The sequence below is a fragment of the Toxotes jaculatrix genome, chromosome 3 (genome assembly GCF_017976425.1).
Source record: "Toxotes jaculatrix isolate fToxJac2 chromosome 3, fToxJac2.pri, whole genome shotgun sequence".
NCBI lineage: Eukaryota > Metazoa > Chordata > Actinopteri > Toxotidae > Toxotes > Toxotes jaculatrix.
In genome coordinates, this window is record NC_054396.1 from 12,689,724 (window position 1) to 12,712,955 (window position 23,232).

A 23,232-nucleotide genomic window follows, 5' to 3' on the forward strand; every position below is an offset into this window, starting at 1 on the left:
TAACTTGTGATTTGCGGCTATAAATAAAACTGACTTGACTATTTGATAAGTTTCGTCATCAGCCTTGGCAGTCATTTCTGCAGCGAGAATTAGAGAGAACTCAGGGGCATGTGTTGATGGTTTTGGATGTGGAAAACCAAGTACAATATACCACTTCATAACAGCAATGTTTAGAGCATTTTGCACCCACATTTTTGGCTCATTCATATGGATCTTCAACAGGATCTTGTTATGAGGAGTAATTACAACAAGACACAAATGTAATTTGCGAGGATTTTTCCATGACATTCCATAGTGCAACTTGAGTGTGTGTGTGTAGGTCATGTAGTGTCAATTTCATCCATAATAACTTTTCTTTGGAGTCCAGGATCAACAGCAAGAAAAAAAAAAAGACAACTAAAACTACTGGACATTTAAGATATTTTGGAAAAAAAAAAAAGTTTATTAATTTAACAAGCATACAAAACAACAAATCATTTTTTCAAACTACCAATGCAGTTTCAGTGCAATTCCAAAATATACATTTTCAGCAGGGCATGTTAATCAAAGTTATTCACGTCAGAAACAGCCATTTAAATAATTCTTTTGATTATCATTTTGACAATTGTCCTAGCCAGAGGAAGCTCGCAAGTGATACCCCCTTGAGGTAAAACTGTACACATCCAATCTTTTAATGTACAAAACAAAGCACTACGTCACAAATGAAATATTAAATACATGAACAAAAACATAAGTACCATAGCACATTACAAACCAACGTATCTGTAAACAAAGTCTGTAAACAAAAAGGAAGTATGTGGTTATTGATATTTGGTTTGTGGATTTAATAAATACCTAACTGATGCACTGTATCCTATCAGTTTATCATATAAGACCGTATTTGGTGTGCAAGTGTAGCAGACTGTCAGTTATAACTTTTAAGGTGAAGGACGTGAAATTGTGGACAAAGTTTTCCTCCTATATGTGTGTTTTTCCACAACTAAAGGCTATAGCATAGATAAACACAGAGGCCAATTACAGATTAAAAAAAAAAACAAAAAACGACCAACTTCCATAATCCATCTGCTCCACGAAAGAAGCGACATTCTACGTTGGCTTCCTCAACAATGCCGACAATACAGGCAAAACTCATTCGCTTAGAGAAAGACTGTTACTTTAAGACAGGATCATAGTATTAGCAGGGCACAGCAGTGAAACAATAACAATAGCTTGAGGATGGCACAGCCGAAAAAAAGGACTGATTTGAGTTACGGCCCTTGTGACTGGAGGATGCTGAAGCTTGACTTGGTTGTCTGGCACAACAGGCTGATGAGAAGGCCCGGTCATTTAGCGATGACCAACTAACATACAGCACCAACCTCGAGTCTACAGCTCAACAAAGGTTCTTTGTCAGTAACAAACTGACTTACTGACAGCATCAGTAAGGCCAATGGAATAACAAGGGTTGAGAGTTTTATGGCCAGCTGCACTGACTTAAGCCTAACTTCACCTCAAATGACTTAAAAATGTGAAATACTATTTTATAAACTGGCCAAAAATCTCATAACTATCTTATTTAGCATGGTAGCCAGTCTGTAAGTTTAATGTTGAAATGTTCCATGATTCTTTGGAATTGATCTTTTCTTCGCTTCTGGTGCTACAATTATGCTGCTACATAAAACTGAATAGATGTGTCACAAAAACAAAGCATGGACACTGAAATCCATTTAGAACTGTTTCCATAATTTTGCTTAATAATCCACATTGAAAAACTGTGGAGTGGCATAAAAGTACACCGTTGTTATTTTCCATTTAAGCTTCCTTATATCATCGATCCAGTATCTTTTTCCTCTTGACACAAGTAGGACTTTAAATTCGGCTGCTCCGGGCCTTTGTGGAAGCACACACTATGCATAAGTTAGCATGTTAGTATCGGTCACTACTGCAGTCAGATTCATCTGGGTGTTAAACATGTACTGCTGCAATCAGGTGTATAACGAACACTATATTAGCATATCAAAACATATCTTTTATATTATGTTAGATTGTAAGGTAACCTAAATCCAATATGCCCTTAAAAAGCAAGGAAGGATATATATCATTCAATATTTGTGCTATTTCTCCAATACACCGGAATCAAAAAGCACTCAAACTTTCAGTCAGCACCCAGCCACACAGAGAGAGTAGAAGCCTTTAAGACATGACTGTTAATGCGCGTTTTTGCTTATCACAGTATATTCAATGCACAGATTACTGTAGAACTGCCATTAAAATGAAGGTAAGCCAATTGTCGTCATCTTATCAGAAAGCACAGCACTCACTGGTAAGTTCCATTGACTTATCACACCACGCTCCCAACTTCTCAAGAGGCCGATAAAAACCATGAGCTCAGTGGAGACTCTAATGAAAAGTAGAACGCACTAGATTAAGGAGTCTAGTTTGTCTGTTATTTTCAGTCTACTTCAGCCACATGCTTTACAATAGCCCACGCAAATATACAAAAAGGAGAAGAAAAAAAAGAGAGAAAAGAATCTGTGTGACTGTGCAAGTGTGTGTCTGTGCTTTTAACAGTGAAAAGTGATGAGGAAAGGCATGGTCACACTGTAAAGGGTAATTCACCACCAAATGACATAGGGCCAAAAACTTCTTACTTACAACTTAAAACCGTGGAGAATGGTGTATTTATGCCCACACCTTAGTCAGGGATGTCAAAGCAGGTGTCTTCCATCAGCTGTCAAATGCAAAACACCTGCTCTGGCATCACTGTTTGGGGTGTGGATAGAAATGCACCATGGTTTAACATCCCAACCCATGCAGAGCAGTAGAGCAGCACCTTTCTGCCCTGTGCAGAATTCAGTGTTCAATTACCCTTTACGGATTCTCGTTTCTCTCTCATCTCAGCATGGTTTATGCACACTTGTAGCTCCGCCTCTCAAATCCTGGCCCTCTGGGTCTCTCACATTGTCTGTTTCCCTCTCTACCTAATGCACTCCTCCTCTGATGGGGTTTCTGATTCTTCATTCTCGCTATCATCCAACTCGGGAAGATCTCCCCACAGGAGCAGATTGAGACCTGCAGACACATTGGAGAGTGACAAAGCCCCATAAACACACAATTAAGAGACAGAAATTCCAGTTCTATCAAAGGGGAGCTTATACTCACCTGTCGAATCCAGCCTGTTGAGAGTAGATACGGCATCACTGTTGAACATCCAGAAATGGCCGTTGTTACAGGAAAGCAGGCAGGGTTTACAGGGGGCCACAACGTGATAGCCCACAACGTTTCCACTGGGAGAGGGAGGGAGAGAGAATAAAGATGAAACGTGTGTCAGCACTTTACTGGGGGCACTTCTGAAAAGTGCTAACTCCACTAGTGGGCGTCTATTATCTAACATGTTTGTTTTTGCCCTGTGTACAACAACAAAGGCCTGGGAATACAAAAGAAGCTCCATAAAGCCTCACTGAAACCCAAACAAATGCCAGGTGACAGAATTTCTTTCATATTTTTGGACTGCTGGCCAAACAAAACAAGACATATGAAGATTTCACCTTGCGATGTGCATTTTTCTGTACTTTCCGGCGTTCACTAAACCAACAAATGAATCAAGACGATAATCATCATCATGGATCAACAGTGACAATAAGTGTTAACTGCAGTTCTATAGGTGTATTCTATGAAGAAAAAGAGCTAAATGCGTAGGACCTGCTTGTTTGCTGTGCTAACTGTTGGGCTCTCACATCAGCAGATGGTCTTCCTAAAGCAAACCCCGCAGGCTATAGAAGAGCTTTACGTACCACTTGAGACATGCGATGTCTCTCAGTTTGCATTTGCAGCTTTCAGTAGAGTAGCAGCTGGCCACAAAGTCAACAGTTCTGGAGGAGAGTGCGTGTAATGAGAAACAAACATGGCCACGAAAGATTAAAAGCCACACTAACTTAACATTTTCATGCAACAAACGTTAAGCACCGTTTGGGTAGCAACACCGTGTCTCTTTATATGCCAGTTAGATACTATTTAGTTAAGTACATCTCGCCCTAGCACCAACTGCAGACATAAACAAAGGCTAGCAGCATTGCTAACTAGATTAGCACTTACCTATTGGGAGGTATATCAGTCGAAAAGAGCTCAACTTCGGTGTCTGCAAGAAGCACTGCTTTCATGCCTCTCGTGCAGAGCAGACTATCGCAAAAGATGCAGTTCACCTGTGTCACACACTTGTTTTTGAAATTAGCGTTGGATGTAGACATTGTTGTCCTGCTAAAATGAACGAACTCTCTCGCTCTGTCTGCCCCCCGACAGCAAATGAAGCAAAAGCACAAAAACAACACGCAAGAATCGGGCACGGATGTGGCTCACTATCCGTTCAATTCGGGACAATAATAATCGATTTAACGTTAACCTCGCAGGCGTTAACGCTAGGCTCTAACGTCCTTGTGCAAACGTTAGCTCTTCCCTAACGAGAAAACGGAAGGCAGCTAACGTTAGCTTGTTGTACAAACGCTCGGAACAATATCTCTCTCGGCGAGACGATCTCTTTATAAAAGAAAACGGTTTGCTGTAATTGATAGATAGGGCGAAGAAATAGCCTTTACACGACTGGCTCAGCATCCATTCATATGTAGTTAACAACTAACTGAACAGCTGTCAGCTTTGTTTACAACTTCCTGGTATTTAAGGGCACTTCCTGAAACTATCTTTAAAAGACCCATGACTTGACTTTGATTGGATACACTCCATAGTAACTGACGCCATTGGCCGCCTTCATTACAAATTCTAAAATCGATTGGTTGTAAATTGGAGATGATACGCCCACATTCAAATATCCTGAAAGCAGATTGGTGTCACGCGTGTCATTCAAATTCCACAATACCAATCGTGGTGTGGGAAGTATAGGTCTTGTCCTATAAAATTAGGCGGGGCTCTGGTTTTGTCGGCGTCAAAGAAGAAAAAAACATGTTTTGACGTTCAGGGGGCGGGGGGCTTTCTAAATAGACAATTTAAATAATTTAATAATTAATTTAATAAATAGTTATCATCCAAACACTAGACTAGTGTTGCATTTGTAACTAGTGTAACTAGTTCATGCATTTTCAGAACCAAACGGTGCTATCAGTATAGTTACGGAATTCTTTACTTGCAAGCTAAAGCTAAGTTTAGGGTTATTAATTTGTAAGACACATTTGCCTCCTGTCCACAATAATCTTACTGAAAGGCAGCCAAGGTGTAACGCATTGCAACCAGTCTATCATCCTGCTAGAAAGGATGATCTGTTAAAAAAAAAAAAAAAAATCAGATCTGTAAAATTTAAGTTTTTAAAGTTTGCCGTGTGGTTATACTTGCATTGCCATACATTTTAATGAGCTTAAGATTATGTAACCACCTGGTCAAATAAGACACACTTAAACCTTATCATGCAGTGAAGAGCTTCTTTGCAGCAAATATGATTTATACCCAAATGAATCCCATCCATGTGCGCATCCAAGCCTGTCCTGCGCACTGGGGCTGATGACCAGCAGCCAGTCCCTCCATCTCCACTCGGTTCCTCCTCTCTCTCTCACTTCAGGAGGGGGAAGGAGAGAGCAGTTCAGTTTAGACAGGCGGACGGGCAGCCTCGAGACCGATACCCGTTCAAAGCAGATTATATATTAATATAAACTTTTGGAAGTGCTTACTGACAAGCTGTCGCTGTTTGTTTTTTAAGGGGGGGAATGACTCTCCTTTCACTTGAAGTTGTTTGCACCATAACCGGTTTTGAGGAGGTGGTGAGGCGCGGCAGCGGATGGGCGCATAGAGCAAGAGCAGCAACAGCAGCAGCAGCAGCGCCAAACTCACAATGCGCCCGGAGTGAACACAGGCAGGGAGACAATACAGAACCGCGGACACACTGAGGAGCTGCGATCGCACATCTGGGCCTTTTTTTTTCTTTTCAAAACCTCTCCCAGAGTGGTATTTCCCTCCCTCTAGGCTATTTTATTTTTTATTTTTTTTTGCTTGATTGATTGAGACAAAATTGACTTCGCAACGAGGGCAAGTGGTTTGATCTCCCAAACTCAGCCATGACGTCTCCGGCGAAATTCCGAAAGGACAAGGAGATAGTGGCCGAATATGAAACTCAAGTTAAAGGTAAAACTTTTTTCTTTTTAAAGCTTCACACTTGTTAAAGGATAGGGTAAGCTAATGCAACATAGCACTGGATCTGCTTCTTCTTTTTTTCTTTACTACACGGTGTGTTTTCCCTGACTTGACTGATTGCGTGGTTTTCCTGTTCCCTCACCTCAGGCGTAAAGCGTACGCCTGCCTCTGTATTTCACCAATCATCTATGAAGGTTAATGGCCACCGCGCGGACGTGGCGGATCGATAACCTATCACTAATTGCAATCTTAAATAGGACATCGCGATCAGCGTGTCTTCAAGCGTGTGATCGCTCGCCTTTAACTCTCAGCACACAGATGGCCAACAAAGACAGGGGGAGAGGGAAAAAAAAACGGAACGCGCAGAAATCAGAGTTGTTGTCCAAATGTTGGCCCTCTATGGTCTGTAAAGAAAAGCTTATGTGAAGGTGGTTGTGTCTCTTGTGAGCACTGAGGTTTCGACATGGAACAAGGCAGGGCGTTTTCTCCCCCTCTCTGTCTCCTGCGTGTCTGTGCTGCTGGTGTGCATTGCATATGTGTGTGTGTGTGCGTGGCTTAAACGCAGATTGCAATTACATGATCAATTTCTGCTAAGGTTTGTCCACTGATCACAGTTCATTGGTGTGGCCTCTGCCAGCGATGAAGGACGTGAGAGATCAGCAGGGGTGGGAAAGCAGATTGTAGTGGTTAGAAAGTGGGGGGCGTTCAGATGTTAACTGTTTACTTGCTGATTGGTGTGTGTATTTTTCTGTCCTCAGGCAGGTACACTGTTTTTAGCTGGGCGCTGTCAGACAAGAGTGACAGTTATCACATCTATAGATGCAGGGGTGTTGTACTGTAGGCTGGGGAGAAGAGGGGAAGCACAGAGGTGGCAGGAAGGAGGGGGGGGTTGGGGGATGTGGAGCAGAGAGGACAGGATATTGCCCTCCTCCTGAACAGCATGTTTCCACTGCAGTGCCAGATCACTAGATAAGACGGGCCACTACCTTCTTCATCACTGCAGACTCTCATTTCCATTTAGGAACGGGACACCAGTCCTCTCCCCAGCCCCTGTCTCCATATTGTCACCTCCTGTTCTCTCGTAGAGCTGCCGTCTCCTGTGACTTTGTATTGATACAGCAGCAAAGTCGGCGCAAAACAACGCGGTTGCTGCCAGAGTTATCATAAATCACGTGTGCTGTCAAACGGGAATTTCTGGCGCTCATATACAGATGGGTGACAGATTAAAGGGGAAAAAACCTACGTTAAGTGTTTTAGCGAGGTGTGGAGCCATCGGAAGCTGCCAGAGCTGCTTTAATGTCCCTTGGCATGGATTCAACAAGTCTCTGTAACTCTACCAGAGGTATGAGCACCATTCTTCCAAAAGATAATCAGAGGTGTTTGATTGAATTGAGATCTGATGACTATGAAAGTCACGTCATATGTCATATGTCAGTGATCCCCTCGTACCCAGATTTGTTATGTTTCTCCACTCCATCCAAGTTTTTCCTTTAATTTATCACCTGTCTTGACATCTACACAGTAATCTGGACTCCTAACAGGTAGTCCTGTCCTGTCAGTTGACCTAATGGACAGAATAATCCAGGGTAACCTGACTCAGCTCACTGTCTACCACCTCTTATAAACCGCTTCTTCTTGTTTACCTGCCTATCTGTGGACTCATTTAGCTGTCACCACAGAGTCACGGCAGACTGCTGTTTATGCTTGGCAGCTGGTGTAAGGCTTTCTGTCCGTGCTACATTCTGAGAGCTGTCGGCTGTGTTTGTCAGACCGTGGACTTAATGTTTGTCCATCGACCTGCTGCATTGATTCCTCCTGTCAGTTACCTCACCTCTCCCTGGTGAACAGCTGCGTTGGACTGTCTCTCCTTTCCTCACTCCGTCCGCATGTTTTTCCACATTCCACCTTCCCTATCTGGAATGAACAGATGAAAGGGTAAAACCTGTGCGTCCACATAGCTGTTTGAGTTGCGTGTACCTTTTCCCCCATCTGCGTAGAGACGTCTCTGGATGCTGTGTGACATTCCCAGCAGTCTGTCTTCTCTGGGAGCTCACAGACAGAGAGTCTGTCATTACCCTGTGCACTGCTGTTAGAGACTCTCTAATGTAGGGTATGGAGCAGCAACACAATGGAGGAAGGAAAGCTACACATCACATCTGTTTCACCTGTATTTGCTAACACGTGTCTGTCTTGTTTCCCAAATGTTTAATAGACCTGCTCTGTTGTTTCAGTCCAACTAACTGAGGAATACCTGCATGTCTCTGGTCTATTCAGGCAGCAAGAGTAGTCTGGCTGCAGCCATACACAGCAGCATCATGGGCGAAATAAATGTAAATCCTCCCATGGCTTACGTTCACAAAGCTCTGCAGCGGGAGAGGAAATGCACGACACACGTTCATGTGTACGCATTCACACAGATAAGGGCTTGACAAAATAACTCGAGCACTTGATGACTGCATTTGTCCTGATTATTTAAAACTCTCCCCTGGTATATTAACTGCTATAATTATGTGTTTTTGTTTGGCAGATGCGCCTCCAGGTTGGCCATTGATGAAACACTTATGCAGCACTATTATACTCTCCTGTAGTACCATGATGCTTCACTGTAGCACCATTGTACGGCGTTCCAAATAGTTCTACGTGTATTCCTGTTTTAGTGTACCTCATACGATATTTGGCGATAATAACATGACATCCATGCAAGATTCCTGAGATAATTTAGCCTCTTAGAATGAGACTCTGATACTTAATGTTTTTAAAATATGAAAACACACATATCAAGTGCTTACTGCCTGACTTTTACCGCTGACAAATGCTGACTCTTGGTATTTAACCTAATATGGCATTTTTCATGATGCGGCTGTTTTTTTTTTTTTTTTAGTTGTACCTTTGGGAAGAGATAAAACTTAAATGTTTATGTGAATTGATTCCTTAAAGTAGGTATAGGAATGTCATAGGACACTGTCACCTTGTCACTTGTTGACATGGAAGAATATTGCTTTTAATAATGCACACACCAGTGAATACCACCATATTTTTCTCAGGCTGTGTTATTTCTCACAGGCAGAGTGCTGATACTCTAATATGGGATTCTGGCTGATGCAAGGAATGTTCCTACTGCTCAGGAAGAGGGTGTGTGTGTGTGTATGAGAGAGAGAGAGAGCAAGAGGGAGTGTGTGTGTGTGTGTGTGTGTGTGTGTGTGTGTGTGTGTGTGTGTGTGTGTGTGGAGAAACAGAGTGACTGAAAGGTGCAAGAGAGAGTAAGAAAGCGAGGGAAACATGGAGTAACAGAAAGAAAGAGAAAATGGAAAAAGAGGCACATTTAAAGAGGTATGGGAATGTTGTAACAGCAAACACAAGGTTGAAATGGAGTCGAGGAAAGAGCTTATCGCCTTCCATTCGCAGTTCGCAGAGCACTTATTTGGAATTGAATCCAGAAAGACTCCAAATTACTCTGATCTTTGTCTGTGTGACAGGCTCCATTACATTTGTCCATTCAATGCAGGTTCACCAGCTACCACCATCCCTCATTTACCAGTCTGCAGGGTCTACCATATCGTTTAAATGGAAACCTTTAATTCAGGCAATAGGAACGATTTTAGTGGAAAATTACAGAGTGCTGAATCTGTAAAAAGAAGAATTTGACAGATGTTTCATTTTTCTTTTCGTACATTTTGTCTCCACACTTTAGCATCTGTCAGCGTTTTAATAAGTGGTTTCCTTTGCAGATAGTTACCGCTGTAGCCACTGATAAAACTGATATTGATTAAGGTGTTTTTGTGGTTTGTCAGGGAATTGCAGAGAGATATGTATGGCCATTCAATCTGATGGTGTGCTGAATAACTCTTATTGATTTTTAGACTAAAATCTGACAGACAATTACACAAAGAAGCAGGCAGTATCTCCAAATAGCTCTAAACTATTATAATTCTCCAGACTGGTTAATAATCTCATTCAGCTCTGCAGGAACAATGTTGATCTCTCTCTCTCTCTCTCTCTGTCTCTCTCTCTCTCTCTCTCTCTCTCGCTCTCTGAAGAGGGATGAACGCCTGTGGGCTATAAACTAAAACTGTGTGTCTGCCTACGTGTCGTGTATGTTACTAAGCCTCCTGTTTATAAGGCAGCCAGGGAAACATATGATTTTGGATGAAGGGCTGCTTTCACTTGTACACAATAGAAAATATGGTCGCACAGAAAGGGGTTTGTTTGCAGGCAGGATTGTGGGTTTGTGTCTGTGTGTACGTGAGGCTCTTTGCCTGGCCTATATTTTTCCTTTTGAGTGTGTTGTGGTTGATTGATGTATATTTGATCAGCAGGGACATGGCAGAGGGGTCTCCTGACATAAATGGTGGGAGGTATCTGTTTCTTGTTTATCCACAGCTATCATATACTAGGAGGCGGAAGAGAGAAATGGGAAAACAGAGGGAAAATGTATAAAGCATAATTGTTATTGTAACACTAACTCCTTTGTTGCAGTTGCCCTCACATCAGCCATGTGTGGTTGGAGGGATGTGGGAAAACATCTTTAAGCTAATCAATTAGAAGTACGTTTAGGGCTTTGTGTGTGTCTATGTGTGTGTGTGTGTGTGTGACCATTTTAGCAATCCAGTCAATTAGGGATGGACTGTATGGACTGAGTCCAGTGGTGCAACTACCAACCGCAAGTCACAGTCAATTTTTGTACTGTGAGATAAATTAAAATTGCTGACGGAGCTTAAAATAAAAACTCAGGAAGGATGTTTGTGTGGAACTGAGGTTCAGGCGTCAGGCTGGAACACACACAGATTATACAGGGAGTGTGTAATGCTTCCTGTTTGGGCCCACGGCTTTGTGTCTTTGCAAAGGACATACACACGTACAGTGCGACTGTAGTTGGTGTGGTGTGATGATTTTTAGCTTTTAGCTCTGCAGTCAGCATACTTGCCTCTCAGAATAGAATAGAAAAGAACTGAAAGATAAAGGTGCAGTTTTTTTTAAAGAATAAAAATCCTCTATACACTTCTCTAATAAGTCACAGTAGAACAGTGCGTTCCATACGCGGTGCCCCCCCCCCAGTCATCCGTCTTTTTGGTGTATGTGCATATGTGTGTAAAGAGTAGCGGTTGTTGTGTGCTCTGTCAGCACCAGACACAACGTGACTGAAAACACTCATTGATTTTCTGTTCCCTCTACCTATCTGCTTCCTCATTTTTTAGCATTCAATATGAGAATTTATTACAGGGCTGCTGCGGCACCTGAGCGAAAACACAGTTTCGTCCGAGACCGTAAGTGCTGAGTTGGCCTCTGTGCATGTCAGTGCAGACACACAGACACGCACAGAACGTTGGATACAAGTCACTGAGTGCATTATTGTGATTTGGATGGAGGTGTCTCCATTTCTGGGCACAGTCGATAGATGAGAGATAAAAAGAGGAATGTCTGCTATGATAGGCTTCTACCACCATGATATGCAGATGAACTGGTAGAGTTGTACGACACCCACAGCTCATTAAGATCAGTGACAGAGGAATGAAGGAATGGATTGAGAGGGCTGGAGAATGAAAGGGCTGGGGGGAGGATAAACGTGAAGAAGAAGAAGAAGACAGCCAGTGAAGCCAAGTGGGGTAAGTCAGAGTTCAGCTGCTAGATGACGGCTGTTCATTGGTGCCAGATGTTCCAGATGCTCTGATTGGGCAACAGATGTTCTGTCTGCCCTGGTTGGCTAATCCTAACACTCGGGCTGCCACCAATTTACTCGGCCTTCAGCGCTGGGGCACGCTGGGATTGGCTGTGAAGTCTCCCCTCCCTCCTCTTTTCAGGTGCTCCTGCTTTTATGTTGAAGAATTGCTTGTGTGTGTGTGTGTGTGTGTGTGTACACTGACATTTTGCAACACGGTGAAGCTGATGACATATTTATTCATGCAAAACACACACACAGACACACACACACCCTCTATCCTGTCAGACTTTGTTGTTACCTGCTGTAGGTTTTTTGCATAATGTCAACTGTAGCATTCCACTCAGACAGTTGGTTTGGTTTCTGTGAGATGGAGCCGAGCTGTGTCGTTTTTGCATATGCAAATAGGGGTGGGTCAATCTTTTTGGGATTTTTTTTTATAATAATATGTGTAGGTTAATGTTATGATGTGCATTTTCTAGAAATTAAATTGAGAAACATTTCACAAAAATAAATAGATTGGAGAAAGTGTGCATGTTTTATAAGCTGGAACCAGTGAAACCTGGCCATTTTTGCAGAAAAGATGAATTAATAATTTATCAGAATTGTTGCAGATTAATTTTTTATTATTGTTTCAGCTATAAAATACATACATGATGATCACAAGGCCTAACCCAATGTGTGAATGTGTTTGTGACTTTAGCCCATGGTTTATACAGAGGTCTTGACCCCTGTGAGGGTGCTTCATTCACATTTCACTTTCTTTATCTGACACACACACACACACACACACACACACACACGGCAACAGCAGAGCAACCGGTGAGTGTGTGTAAAAATGTAAAAAGCAGAGCGGTACTCTGGCCTACCCCCTCACACACACACACACTCTGTCTGTCAATCCCTTACTCCCTCTCCCTCTTTTTCAATCTTTTTCTTTCTCTCAGCCTACATCCAATGAACAATCAGACCATTGTGAAAAGAACCACTGGTCTTCAACTCAAACTATGTGTTTTTCTCCCCCTCTCTGTTTCTGTCTCACTCTTTTTCCCTCTCCTTCCTCTCTCATGATGTTTGTCAGTTGTGATGAAATGTGACACACACGCTTTTCGACACGCCTCCTATGGCAGCTTAAACCAATAATCATCACTTTATGATTTCAGCATATGTGACACATATATTGTCCACGGAGCCTCTCCACTGGACACTGACTCACAACCAGCTGAGAGAGAGGATGTTTATGTGTGTGTCTGTGTGTGTGTTGGTGAGAACATCTTTAAGAACAGAGGGATCTATATAAAGCCGAGCAGGGCAGAGACAAAGCACGCTCATATCCTCTGTGAAACAATCAATAGGAGAACAGACATCCAGCTGTAAATAAATAGGAGGGAGGCAGAACGAAGGGAAGGAGAGAAAACACAACAGCAGAAAGGTTGGATAATGCTCTCAAGGGACGCCAGAGGAAACAGGTTGTGTTTGAACAGCCCTCATACATGGCCAGAGAGCAGGAGGAGAAAAAGCAAGGAGCCTGACCAAGGAGGAAAAGGGAGGAAGAAGGGGGTTGTGTGGGGGGGCCAGAAAGAAGAAAGGAAAAGGAGAAAGAGGAGGAGGAATCTGGGAAACATGCAAGAGACCTGAATAAAAGAAAGAGACTTATTGAGAGGTATAAAGAAGGGAAGGAGCCTGGCTACTACAGCTAGACTGTATGATCTGTCCGCTCAATTTGATATATTTGTGTGTACAGTATGCACTTGTATTAGCCTTTTCACTCCCCATCTCTGTCTCACTCTCCCTCTCTCCTTCCCCCTCCATCAGCAGCTTCTCTCTGCACGTAGGCAGAGTTGGTTGCTAGGGTTACTGAATTGCCCCCATTTTTCTGGGTTTGTGAGGAGCAGAGGGAAAATGAGGAAGAATAATGTAGATTTGTCTCCCCTGTAGGGCCTGGCTAATCAGGTTACCACTATACACATATACACACACTATTCCATTTTGAACCTTCAGACCTTGGTCTTTTCAGTTTTTTTTAATTTCCTCCTTTGCTTTTCTTGTTTTGCATTCCTGTTCTCTTTATTTGCTCTCCTCCGCCTCCTTTATTCCTCCTTTTCATCGCTTTCTTTCTCCTTGGTGTCACTGCAGTTTCCTCATCTCCCTCAGCCTGTGGGGTGGTATGCTTTATGTGTGTGCGTGCGTGCGTGCGTGCGTGCGTGCGTGCGTGCGTGCGTGTGTGAAAGAGAGATGAAGCAAGGCATAGTTTGATTGAAGGAAATTCTGAAATGTTGCTGTTGTTTCTTGAAAATAATTTGTCTTGTCATTGATGTTTCAAGCTTGATATTTATGAAAAGCCTGAGGTCGCATTTTAAATTAACATCAAACACTGTAAATGAGTAGCAACAGAGCAGCTAAGAGGGTGGGTGGGTTGTGCTGGTATCAAGGAGAGAATTTCAGTATTGTGACGACTCAGCGTGTGTGTGTGTGTGTGTGTGTGTGTGTGTGTGTGTGTGTGTTGGAACTGAGCAATCACTGCACGCTGGCACTCACCATTCGGGTTAACACCTCTGCTAATGCCGTTTTAATGAAGCCATTCATCACCTCTTCTCAGCTGAATCTGCATCACTTACACACTCCCTCTCGCTTTTCTCTCTGTTTGTCTTCTACGTGAATGTGTGTGAGGACACAATGTTCTTCCCCCTGGTTGCTGTGTGGATGCACCAGTTCTATTTTAGGTGTTCCCAGCATCAAAGCAGCTCTGGTGGAGATTTCTCCCATTTTACTCCCAGTGCTTGTTGCCATGCCGTGCTGAGTTCCAGCTTTACTTCAAACCTACTCTGAATGTGGGAATACTGTAGTTTTCTTTCCCACCGTCGTCTCACACACACACACGCACACGCACGCACGCACACACACACACACACACACACACACACACACACACACACACACACACACACACTCTTTTTCTACACTATGAGGATAAAGACAGCGCATACTCTTGTATGGGTAGGCGACTGCCACAAAGATGAGCATCCTCTAATCTCTGATCCTGAAAACTGTAAGAGTCAGCCCTTCTTTTCCTGCCCTAGCCCCCCTCATATCTTCTCACCTCGCACTCAAACCAGATGCACTACCTCTACACACAACCGCTCACATCGCTTCTGAAGCATGCTGGCTGTGTGGGCGGTGTTCTGGTGTGTGGACTGCTAACATGTTGACCTCAGTTGGAGATTACATTGTGGTCACTGTTACCGGATATGTAGCAGCAGGAAGTAGATGTGAAGATCAAACTTCCTCCTGTCATCCATGTGGAACAACTTGTGATAGAAGGCCCCCTGCCGTGTACAAACAAGGAAACGGGGGTGCATCTGTGCAGACAAATGTGGTTCAAAAGCAAGCAAGGAAGGGTAAGGGTCACAAATACCACCTGACACGGTGACACGAATGAAACCCGCATTGTGGTTCATCTGAACAGGTTTTAGACTCTCTATAGAAAAACCATCCACCCAATAGAAAAACCATCCACCCAATGTGGGTTGAACATGACCCCAGTATATTCTGGGTTTGGTAAACAGATTAATCGAATAGTGCTGCTGATTTTATCTAATGTCTATGACATACAAACAACATTTAAACAATGTCTTCTCTCCAAAGAACAAGAGTGAGAAACAGACAGAAAGACAGAGATGGTGCACAGAGTGTTTGTGGTTTTGTGGAGACAACCGAAACTGAAGCATGTCTTAAATGGGCACTTACATAATCTGTATCTGTGTAATCGGTGATGTTTAAGGAACTACATTTGCAGGCGACCACAAGAAGTTGACCTGTGACAGCAGTTTCATATGAGTGCGCTCAAACCTGAGTTTTAATAAATACACGTTCAGCTGACATGCATCATGTAGACACTCGTCTCCAGTCTCATATCAGTACATGTTGCAGGGTGTGGTTGTATGAGCATGTCTGATTGCTTTTACCTTCCAGAACGCATTTATGTGCGTCAGTGCCATGCCTTGCTGTGGACGAACCCACCCTGGAAATGTGGTTTACCTGCAGGAGACATTGTGCTGGAGCAGTTTAGAGGCAGCAGCAGCAGCAGCACATACCAAAGACCTGATATTTATCTCAGGTTTGCAGGCACCCGTTGGCAGACTCTTTCTCTTGTTCTGCCTCTCACTGAGCGTGGCCAGGGGGCAATGGTGTGTGTGTGTGTGTGTGTGTGTGTGTGTGTGAAGAACATGCTGATAGGTGCTCTTCACTCATGCATGTTTAAGCGTGTCCTGAGGCTGTGGAATATGTACTGTCAAAGTCTCTAAACCTGCCATGAACAAACAAAAGAGATACAGCGTTTGGATCTTTGTTGTTGCGCACAGTACATTTTAACCCACTCATCAGCTAAGCTTGGATGGAAGTGTGACATGATCTGTGTTGTGTCAGCTGATACTGATGATGATCACATACACTGAGTTAATGGTTTATTGGGTACACAGGTATAAGCTAATGGCATTTAATACAATAGCTCTGCAATGCATCATATTATTGTGATTCTTCAAAGGTTCAGTTTTTGTTGACACTGTGTTAAGAGATGTGTTGATTCAACTCTATTGAATCAACAACCACTGAAGTGTGCCTACTGCACTCACATGTGCTATTGTGTTTGCACTTTCATCAGGAGAGTTATATGTCGAAAGAAACTCTGACTTCCTGGTGCAAAAGCGACTGAATGAATCAAGCTGCAGTGAAGCAACTGCAGACCATTAGCCGAGGCAGCTAAATAGCGTTAGCAAGATTCCCACAAAACAGGAGCGGGTGGATGTTTTGTGGTGTGAGTGTGCAGGATAAAGTGTGTCATAGTGAATGCCAAAGTGGTCATAGTCCAAGTATTTTAATTTAGCAAGACGGCAAGGCAGAGTTTTACAGAGGGCTTAAAGAACTGAAATCCAGAAGCTTTCCATTGTTACTGACAACAAATTGCAGAAATATGTTGCAAATCATTTCTTGACTAACGGATAAATAACTGAAGCGCTAGCAAGTTAATGTTTTTATATACAGTATGAACAGTGTCCACTCACTGAAGTTTAAAACTGGGTACATACTGTTGGAATGAACTAAGATATTTTGCAACAGGTGATTGCAACATATAATGCTGTCGTATGTTATCATCATCCAGGTATTATCAGTAGTTAAATTCTGATGGCGACGCCTAACAGGCACTATTGCACTGCTGCATTCAGGTCTGTGATTGAAAGGGGGAGTCTTTTTTTCCTCCAGTGTCCCCTCTCCCCGCGCGCAGGGCCCACTGTAGAGTGTGTAGACCATGTGGTGGCCTGCGCTGTGGGATACCCCTCTCAGATTACCGCCTTTGCCTCTCCCTCTGGCCCTCCCCCTGCTTACCCCCTCCCCCTTTACATTCCGACTCAGTCCATGTGTTTCAAACAGAGTGGAAATGGGAATATCCCTCCCCTTATACATGCACACACAAATACTCATTCCTGTTGTGCAGTGGCCCATGTGGGACAGGGATTGGTGTGGAGCATATGGATTATGCACAATGGGCTACACTTTGTGCAGCCACTTTGTCAGGAAGCAGACTTCTGCCTGGACATGTGCTGAGCTGCAAGTCGAATAAGACCAAGTGGTTTTTCTTGGAAATAAACACAGAAGACAAGTACCGAGTATTGAGGTGATGGAGAAGTTGTTGAGGAAGAGAAGAGGGTACAAAGGGGCATGGGGGGGGGGGGGGTGACCCTTTAGCACAAAGCCTTCCCATCAATCACCTCATCACATTTGTGGCATAGCAGCTTGACACGAGCATGTTCGGGTGCCCTCATCACTCTTTTTTTTTCTTCCTCTTTTCCCTGAATTTTGCCTCTCCCACTTCTTTTCTCTCTGTGAAATCTCTCTGTCTGAGGGCAGTGTTGCGTGTTAAAGGTTGCTGTCCATGACACATATGCACATACACACAGGCTCTTCTCTGTGTAAAGGTTTCAGTGGGAGGCGGCAGGCTAAGTGGCTGAGTGTGAGTGGAGCTCTTGTCATGTGCTGGTGGTATTCCCTCTGAGGAATGTGGAGGAGAGAGTTCCCCAGTCTGGAGTGGTGGATTCCCACTGCTCGGTCTGAGCATGAGTGTGAGCTTTCAGGAATCACTGTGGTCCCATTTGTTTTGTACGTGCATTGTACCATCGGTTGTACATTAGGAAAACTGTTAGTGTCTTTCAACTGGAACCTTTTTAAAGTAATAATCCTTAAGATTTCATCTGCGGTTGATTTGAGTCACCTGTGGTTACTAGTGGTAATCACAAGTGTGTTTTAATGATACAAGGGTTCCATCCAAAATTGGGCCTGTTTTGATCCCTGGAGGCAGCAAACACACCTTAAACAACTGTGGGCAAAGAGGAATCATTGCATAACTTAGTTTTAATAAAGAAAATTAAAGAACACTGTCAACAATGACGTCTGACGTGGCAAAACAGTGCTCACGATGGAATGTCGTCTTCCACATTGCGTACGTGCACTGACTGTTGTCTTCTGCATCGTGTCCGATATGTGCATTTACTGTTTTCTGTGAATTGTTGACACACTATTTCAATCTTCTGGGGGAAAGGCGGACTCCGCCTGTAACCACAGGCACCACTTCATAGAGAAAGTCATTAACTTGAATGTTTATTAGCTGAAAAATGATGGTCATAAATTTCATTAAATCAATTAGAACTTCAATGTAACAAAAGACGCAATGTTAAATATGCAAAAACTGTAGTTAATGAGCTTAAAGCTTAAAAACACACACACTGTATTCCAGTGAAACAGAAGAAAAACAAACTTGCGGCAAATATTTTTGCATGACCGTCCTGTATTAAAGCAGCTATTGTGTCACCACACGACACACTGGCACTTAATGCCCATTGTTTTCAGTGTCTTTGTTAGTGATAATGGCCAGGGAGGCTTTCAGTATGTGTGAGTCAGGTCCCTGGCTGTATCCCTCTCCATTGTGTCCCGCTCTTGCTGGGAGTTGACAATGATGGCCTCTGTCCTCTCAGTGAAATGCATTGCTGTCATAGCTTGCATTCTACATGGTCCATATGCACACAGCACAGCTGGCCTCACCGCGGCATCGAGGCCATTTTGAATTCATGAATTATTGTGTTGTCTTTGGTACAAACAGGGAGAATGTGTCTGATTTTTAGCGAGGAGGAGAGGGTGTGGGGGAATTTGTGTTTTTTTTTTTTCTCCCTTGTTTTGCGTGAAGTCGTAGGAGCATAGATAGAAAAGGAGGGAGCTCTCATCTTTATTGAGTGAGAGAGGAGTGTACGCCTGATGTCTGGGAGTGGGAGAGTCAGAACAGCAGGACTCTGCTAGATCAAACAGGCTTCCTCTGCGGATAAGAAAGCAAGCCAACCAGGGAGAGAGAAAAACACAGGCAGGGAAGGGATAAAAGAAAGCAAGAAGCGATCTCTTTGTAGTGTTTCAAACAGGAGAGAACGGTGAACAGTAATCACCACTAATGACCATCTCACTTTACCTTGTGTCTGACTCGAGATGATCTGTCTGTGTGAGTCCACTGAGGCAACTTAGTTGAGAACAGGTGTGGGCCACATGTCTTCCTCTGGTCTACCGTGACCTTTGACCTCGTCTCTTCCTTGCCAGCCACAGATTACCTCTAGGGACCCCTGCTTCGAACTCTCAAACCTACCGTCAAGAGGGACAGTCGTCGTGCATGTACTTGCCACGACCTGACAGCTCTGCGTGTCTGTGTTTGTGTGTGTGTGTGTGCATGTTTATGACGCAGAGATAACACCGTGTGAAAGTGCTCCCTCTTCTCGCCCTGCAACTCGGAGGCAGCATCAATAATTCAGCAGCACATTGCAGAACACAATGCTAGACACACCATTGCCTTTTCTTTCTTTCCCTCCCTCTAGATTCCTCACCATTTATCTGTCTTTCTTTAGACTGTTTTTATGCCCCCATTTTGTTTCTCTCACCCCCCCTCACCCCACACTTTGCTCAGTTCTGCCCACTTTGCCTCACATCATGTTTCCACTAGAGCTGAGAATCTGTCAAACCTCTCAGTTTTTCTTCCATTCATTAGTGTCTATTTTTGCTTTTCTCTCCCTCCAGTCTTCCTACTCTCTTACCCTTGATTCTTGTTTTTTTTATGTCAGGGATTTCATTCCTGACTTTGCCTGTGTGTCCACTCCCTCCCTTCTCCCTTCGCTGTCCCTTTCTTTTTAAATCTCACTGAGGCAGTTTTGAGGGGGCCGCAGAGGAGGCCGTGGAGGGGAGCTGGAAGGGAAGGGTGTGGCCGCCCACACTGCAGCACGCTATTGTGTTGCACTGATTCTGACACGTCCTGTTTCTGACACACACATCACATCACACACAAAATAGGACGCGCACGCTGTGTCGAGTCATCATGTTCCACACTCCTCTAGTTGGACAGGCGTGGTCTCTTGGTATCAGGGGCAGGCCGTTCCTGAGTACAGATAGCTTTGTTTTCTATCATGTGTCTGAGGATCACTGGACGCCAGGCTCCCGTGGTGTCAAAGGGCAGTAAGACCGAGAGGAAATGACTTGAAGTTTAGGACTTAGCCACAGGGTCTACCATAAGAATGTCAGGCGGAGGTCACTAGACGTTTTAATCCAATAGACTGATTCTTCCAGAAATGTGTCTCTTCATTGACCCTCCTCCGGGGGGGAGGTCAAAGCTCTGGGTCAGCTAGAGAGCAGCCAGTCTTTTATTCAGCATCTTATTTATGTACAATCCAACAGATGCTTTCTAGCTGTCTTTGAGGATTGAACACAAGCTTTCTGACATCTGCTTAATCAACTGACTGAGTGGCACTGCGTCAAATAAATACTAGAAGGTGCGTGGGTGTGAGCATGTTGTTGCAGGTACTAAGAAAATGAAATATGAACCAGGAAGTGCAGTTTGAATAATGTATCCATGTGTTTGAAGGGCTTATCAGATGCAAAAAAAAACACTGCTCAGCAGGTTATACTCCTTTGAGGCTGGATTTTACAACTCCAGAAAACAATCATGGCAGCAACAATTTTCTTGTGTCTCTACACGTTGGAGGTACATGGCAGAATTGGCACTGTACGACCTGCGGAGTGTGTCGCTGGATGATGCTGGATTGTGCTATAAAAAAAGTTTGAGCCAGGATCATCAACATTTGATGACCTTGCATTTCTTTGACTGGTTCTTAGGTCAGCCCAGTTGGTTCAGTCTGCGACAGTCTGTCCCAACTCGAGTCGGGCTTTAGGCAGGAGTCTAGCTAAGGAGTTTGTCCTTGATTGTTTGTGGTGACCATCAGATGCTTGTTGTGGCCCATGGGATGGTGATATTTGAGCTGGAGGGACAGTCATGTGGGTGGTAATGCTTGCTAAGGAGGCATTTATGAGTGAGAAAGCAAAACAACAGCATGTATGTGTGTGCGTTTGTGCGTCTGAGCAGCACAAAGGCCGTGTTCATTGTGTACCAGGGTGTCCTCAGGCTGACCTCAGGTGAGCTTTCCTCACCCTGCAGTGGTTTACAAACACATCCTCTGAGCTTCCTCTCTGCCAGACTTTATCTCTGAGCATCCTGGGAGAGGTACTTTTATTTTTATCAATTCCCTTGTCTGACTTAAGTGTTGTTCTAGTTTTTACTTTGCAAGCGCTGGGAGGATTTTCCTCAGGCGTACTTGAGTGTTCTGCAGTGCGGACTCATGCAGCCTGCAACACTAAGCTATACAAGGACATAGAGTTTTGTTTGGGCAGTGAGCGCAGACTGACCCTGATTTGCCCTGCTGCAGGGACATTAATTTACTCTGATATATCTTAACCACTCAGTAAGGGTACACCTGCCATACAGGAGGCTCTGCTGCTCTGAATGGAACAGTCTCCCTTGCTGGTCTGCTTACAAATTCATACATTTGTACAAACAAATGATGGTGTTAAAGTAGCTATTACTTTGTAATAAAAAAGCAAAAACCTAATCCAGCTCCGTCGTCTGGTTTTTGCACTTTCACTGACATTTTACTGACTCCAGGCTGTCACAGAATAACTCGCTGTAAAAAAAAAGTGTGAAAAGTGTAACAGTGCCCTGTTTTTATCCTGCTGGCCAGGTCTTTATGTAAGTCCCAGGCCTTTTTTTTCCTTTCAGTGATGTCAGGCTACTGAGCGGAGGAATAATCTCTGTTACAACCTAATGAAGTTTAACACAGTGTCTGTATGGTTCAGCTCATCCTGTAAGAGGAATTAGAAAACACAGTAGAGCTCTAATTCCAATCCCTGCTTCATGCAGCCAGTAGCAGTATTAGCAGAATGTACTAGCACCTCTGTGCATCTTTGACCGCTCAAAATAAAACCAGCCTTGTTTGAAACAATTGCTGCATTAGTATGCAAGGAGTTTGTCCAACTAGCTTGACACTGATGAGTGTAATCTCTCACTCTCTTTTACATTTTCTATAAGCTCATTTTCCTTCTATGTCTAGAAGCTCAAAATATTCATTAAAGGGCTCGACTCTAAGGAAAAAGCCTGAATAGAAAGTGACTTTGGCCTAAGAGCCTTGAAGAATCAATTTCTTACCTCATGTGGACTCTCTTACACTAAACCTGATGACCTGTGACATCCCTGTGTCACAAGTTTGTCAGTTATTGTAAATTAGTGACTGCAATGCACAGCTTTTTTAAACTAAAATAGAGAAAGAGACTGAAACAGAGGTCCACAGTGTTAAATTACCCACAAACTAAACCAGCCAAACAAATGTATTTATTTGCTGTTTGTAAGCCCCTCATTGATGACTGGATAATGCAGCCCTCTTGATGCTGCATACATCTTATTATGCCTTCACATGACAACAATAGAATAATCTTGATAATGCATTTCACCTTTTTATTTATCATTTATTGTTTATACATTTGATAAACTATGCATAAAAAGGTTAAAATCATTAAATAGTCTGCTTTTTGGGATCAGATGCTGGAAGTGAAACTATTTTCTTAGATCTTCTTTCCCTTATTCTGTTGACCATCAGACAAAATATTCTCTTTCTCTATCGGACAGTTAATCACCTTTCACATCTTATTTCTTTGCTACGACTAGGGGACGACTTTGTTACATTGAGGCTTGGTTTCAAAAGGCACTGTATGAAACACAGTATTAGCAAGAACAACTTTGTTCGTCTTTTCTTCCTCCTGTTGTCGGTCTACCTGAGGAGAGCAGAGTGGTGTTGTTATCATGAAAGGAACTAAATGTAAAACCACCTAAAGGGAGAACGATACTGCAGAAAAACTGTGTGAGAGGAGCGAAAAGACACAGTTTCCCAGCCGAGTCCTCTGAGCTGTTCAACAAAAAGTTTGTTTCGGTGGTTTGTTATGCTGAGGTGTTAAGTTGTCCTTCTGTCTGGGAGCCTCTTCATTAGGGATGTAACGATACACTCCACTCACGATTCGATACGGTTCACGATTTTTTGGTCACGATACGATTTTCTCACGAT

At 43.4% G+C, this 23,232-nt stretch overlaps 2 protein-coding genes across 4 annotated transcripts in view; one reads left to right on the forward strand and one right to left on the reverse strand.

Moving 5' to 3' along the window:
- Positions 1 to 430: 430 nt before the first annotated feature.
- fam72a (family with sequence similarity 72 member A) lies at positions 431 to 4,638 on the reverse strand. Its single transcript, XM_041035008.1, has 4 exons — positions 4,075 to 4,638; positions 3,774 to 3,851; positions 3,142 to 3,266; positions 431 to 3,051 (listed from the first exon to the last, which is right to left on the reverse strand). The coding sequence occupies exons 1-4, from the start codon at positions 4,224 to 4,226 to the stop codon at positions 2,957 to 2,959; spliced, it is 450 nt and encodes a 149-aa protein (XP_040890942.1). The 5' UTR covers positions 4,227 to 4,638; the 3' UTR covers positions 431 to 2,956.
- A 914-nt stretch (positions 4,639 to 5,552) lies between these two features.
- Positions 5,553 to 23,232, forward strand: part of srgap2 (SLIT-ROBO Rho GTPase activating protein 2) — a 53,776-nt gene continuing 36,096 nt past the window's right edge. For all 3 annotated transcript variants that reach the window (XM_041033465.1, XM_041033466.1, XM_041033467.1), the window contains exon 1: positions 5,553 to 6,102. In XM_041033465.1, coding sequence (XP_040889399.1) covers positions 6,036 to 6,102 — 67 coding nt within the window. In that variant the 5' untranslated portion in view covers positions 5,553 to 6,035. The remainder of the gene's footprint in view (positions 6,103 to 23,232) is intronic.

Excerpts from the sequence above, each read along its gene's own strand:
- fam72a (XM_041035008.1), bottom strand. The coding sequence starts at position 4,226 with ATGTCTACATCCAACGCTAATTTCAAAAACAAGTGTGTGACACAGGTG. Across the intron at positions 3,267-3,773 it reads GACATCGCATGTCTCAAGTG|TGGAAACGTTGTGGGCTATC; the intron begins GTACGTAAAGCT and ends TCCCTCTCCCAG. Across the intron at positions 3,052-3,141 it reads CAACAGGCTGGATTCGACAG|GTCTCAATCTGCTCCTGTGG; the intron begins GTGAGTATAAGC and ends ATGTGTCTGCAG.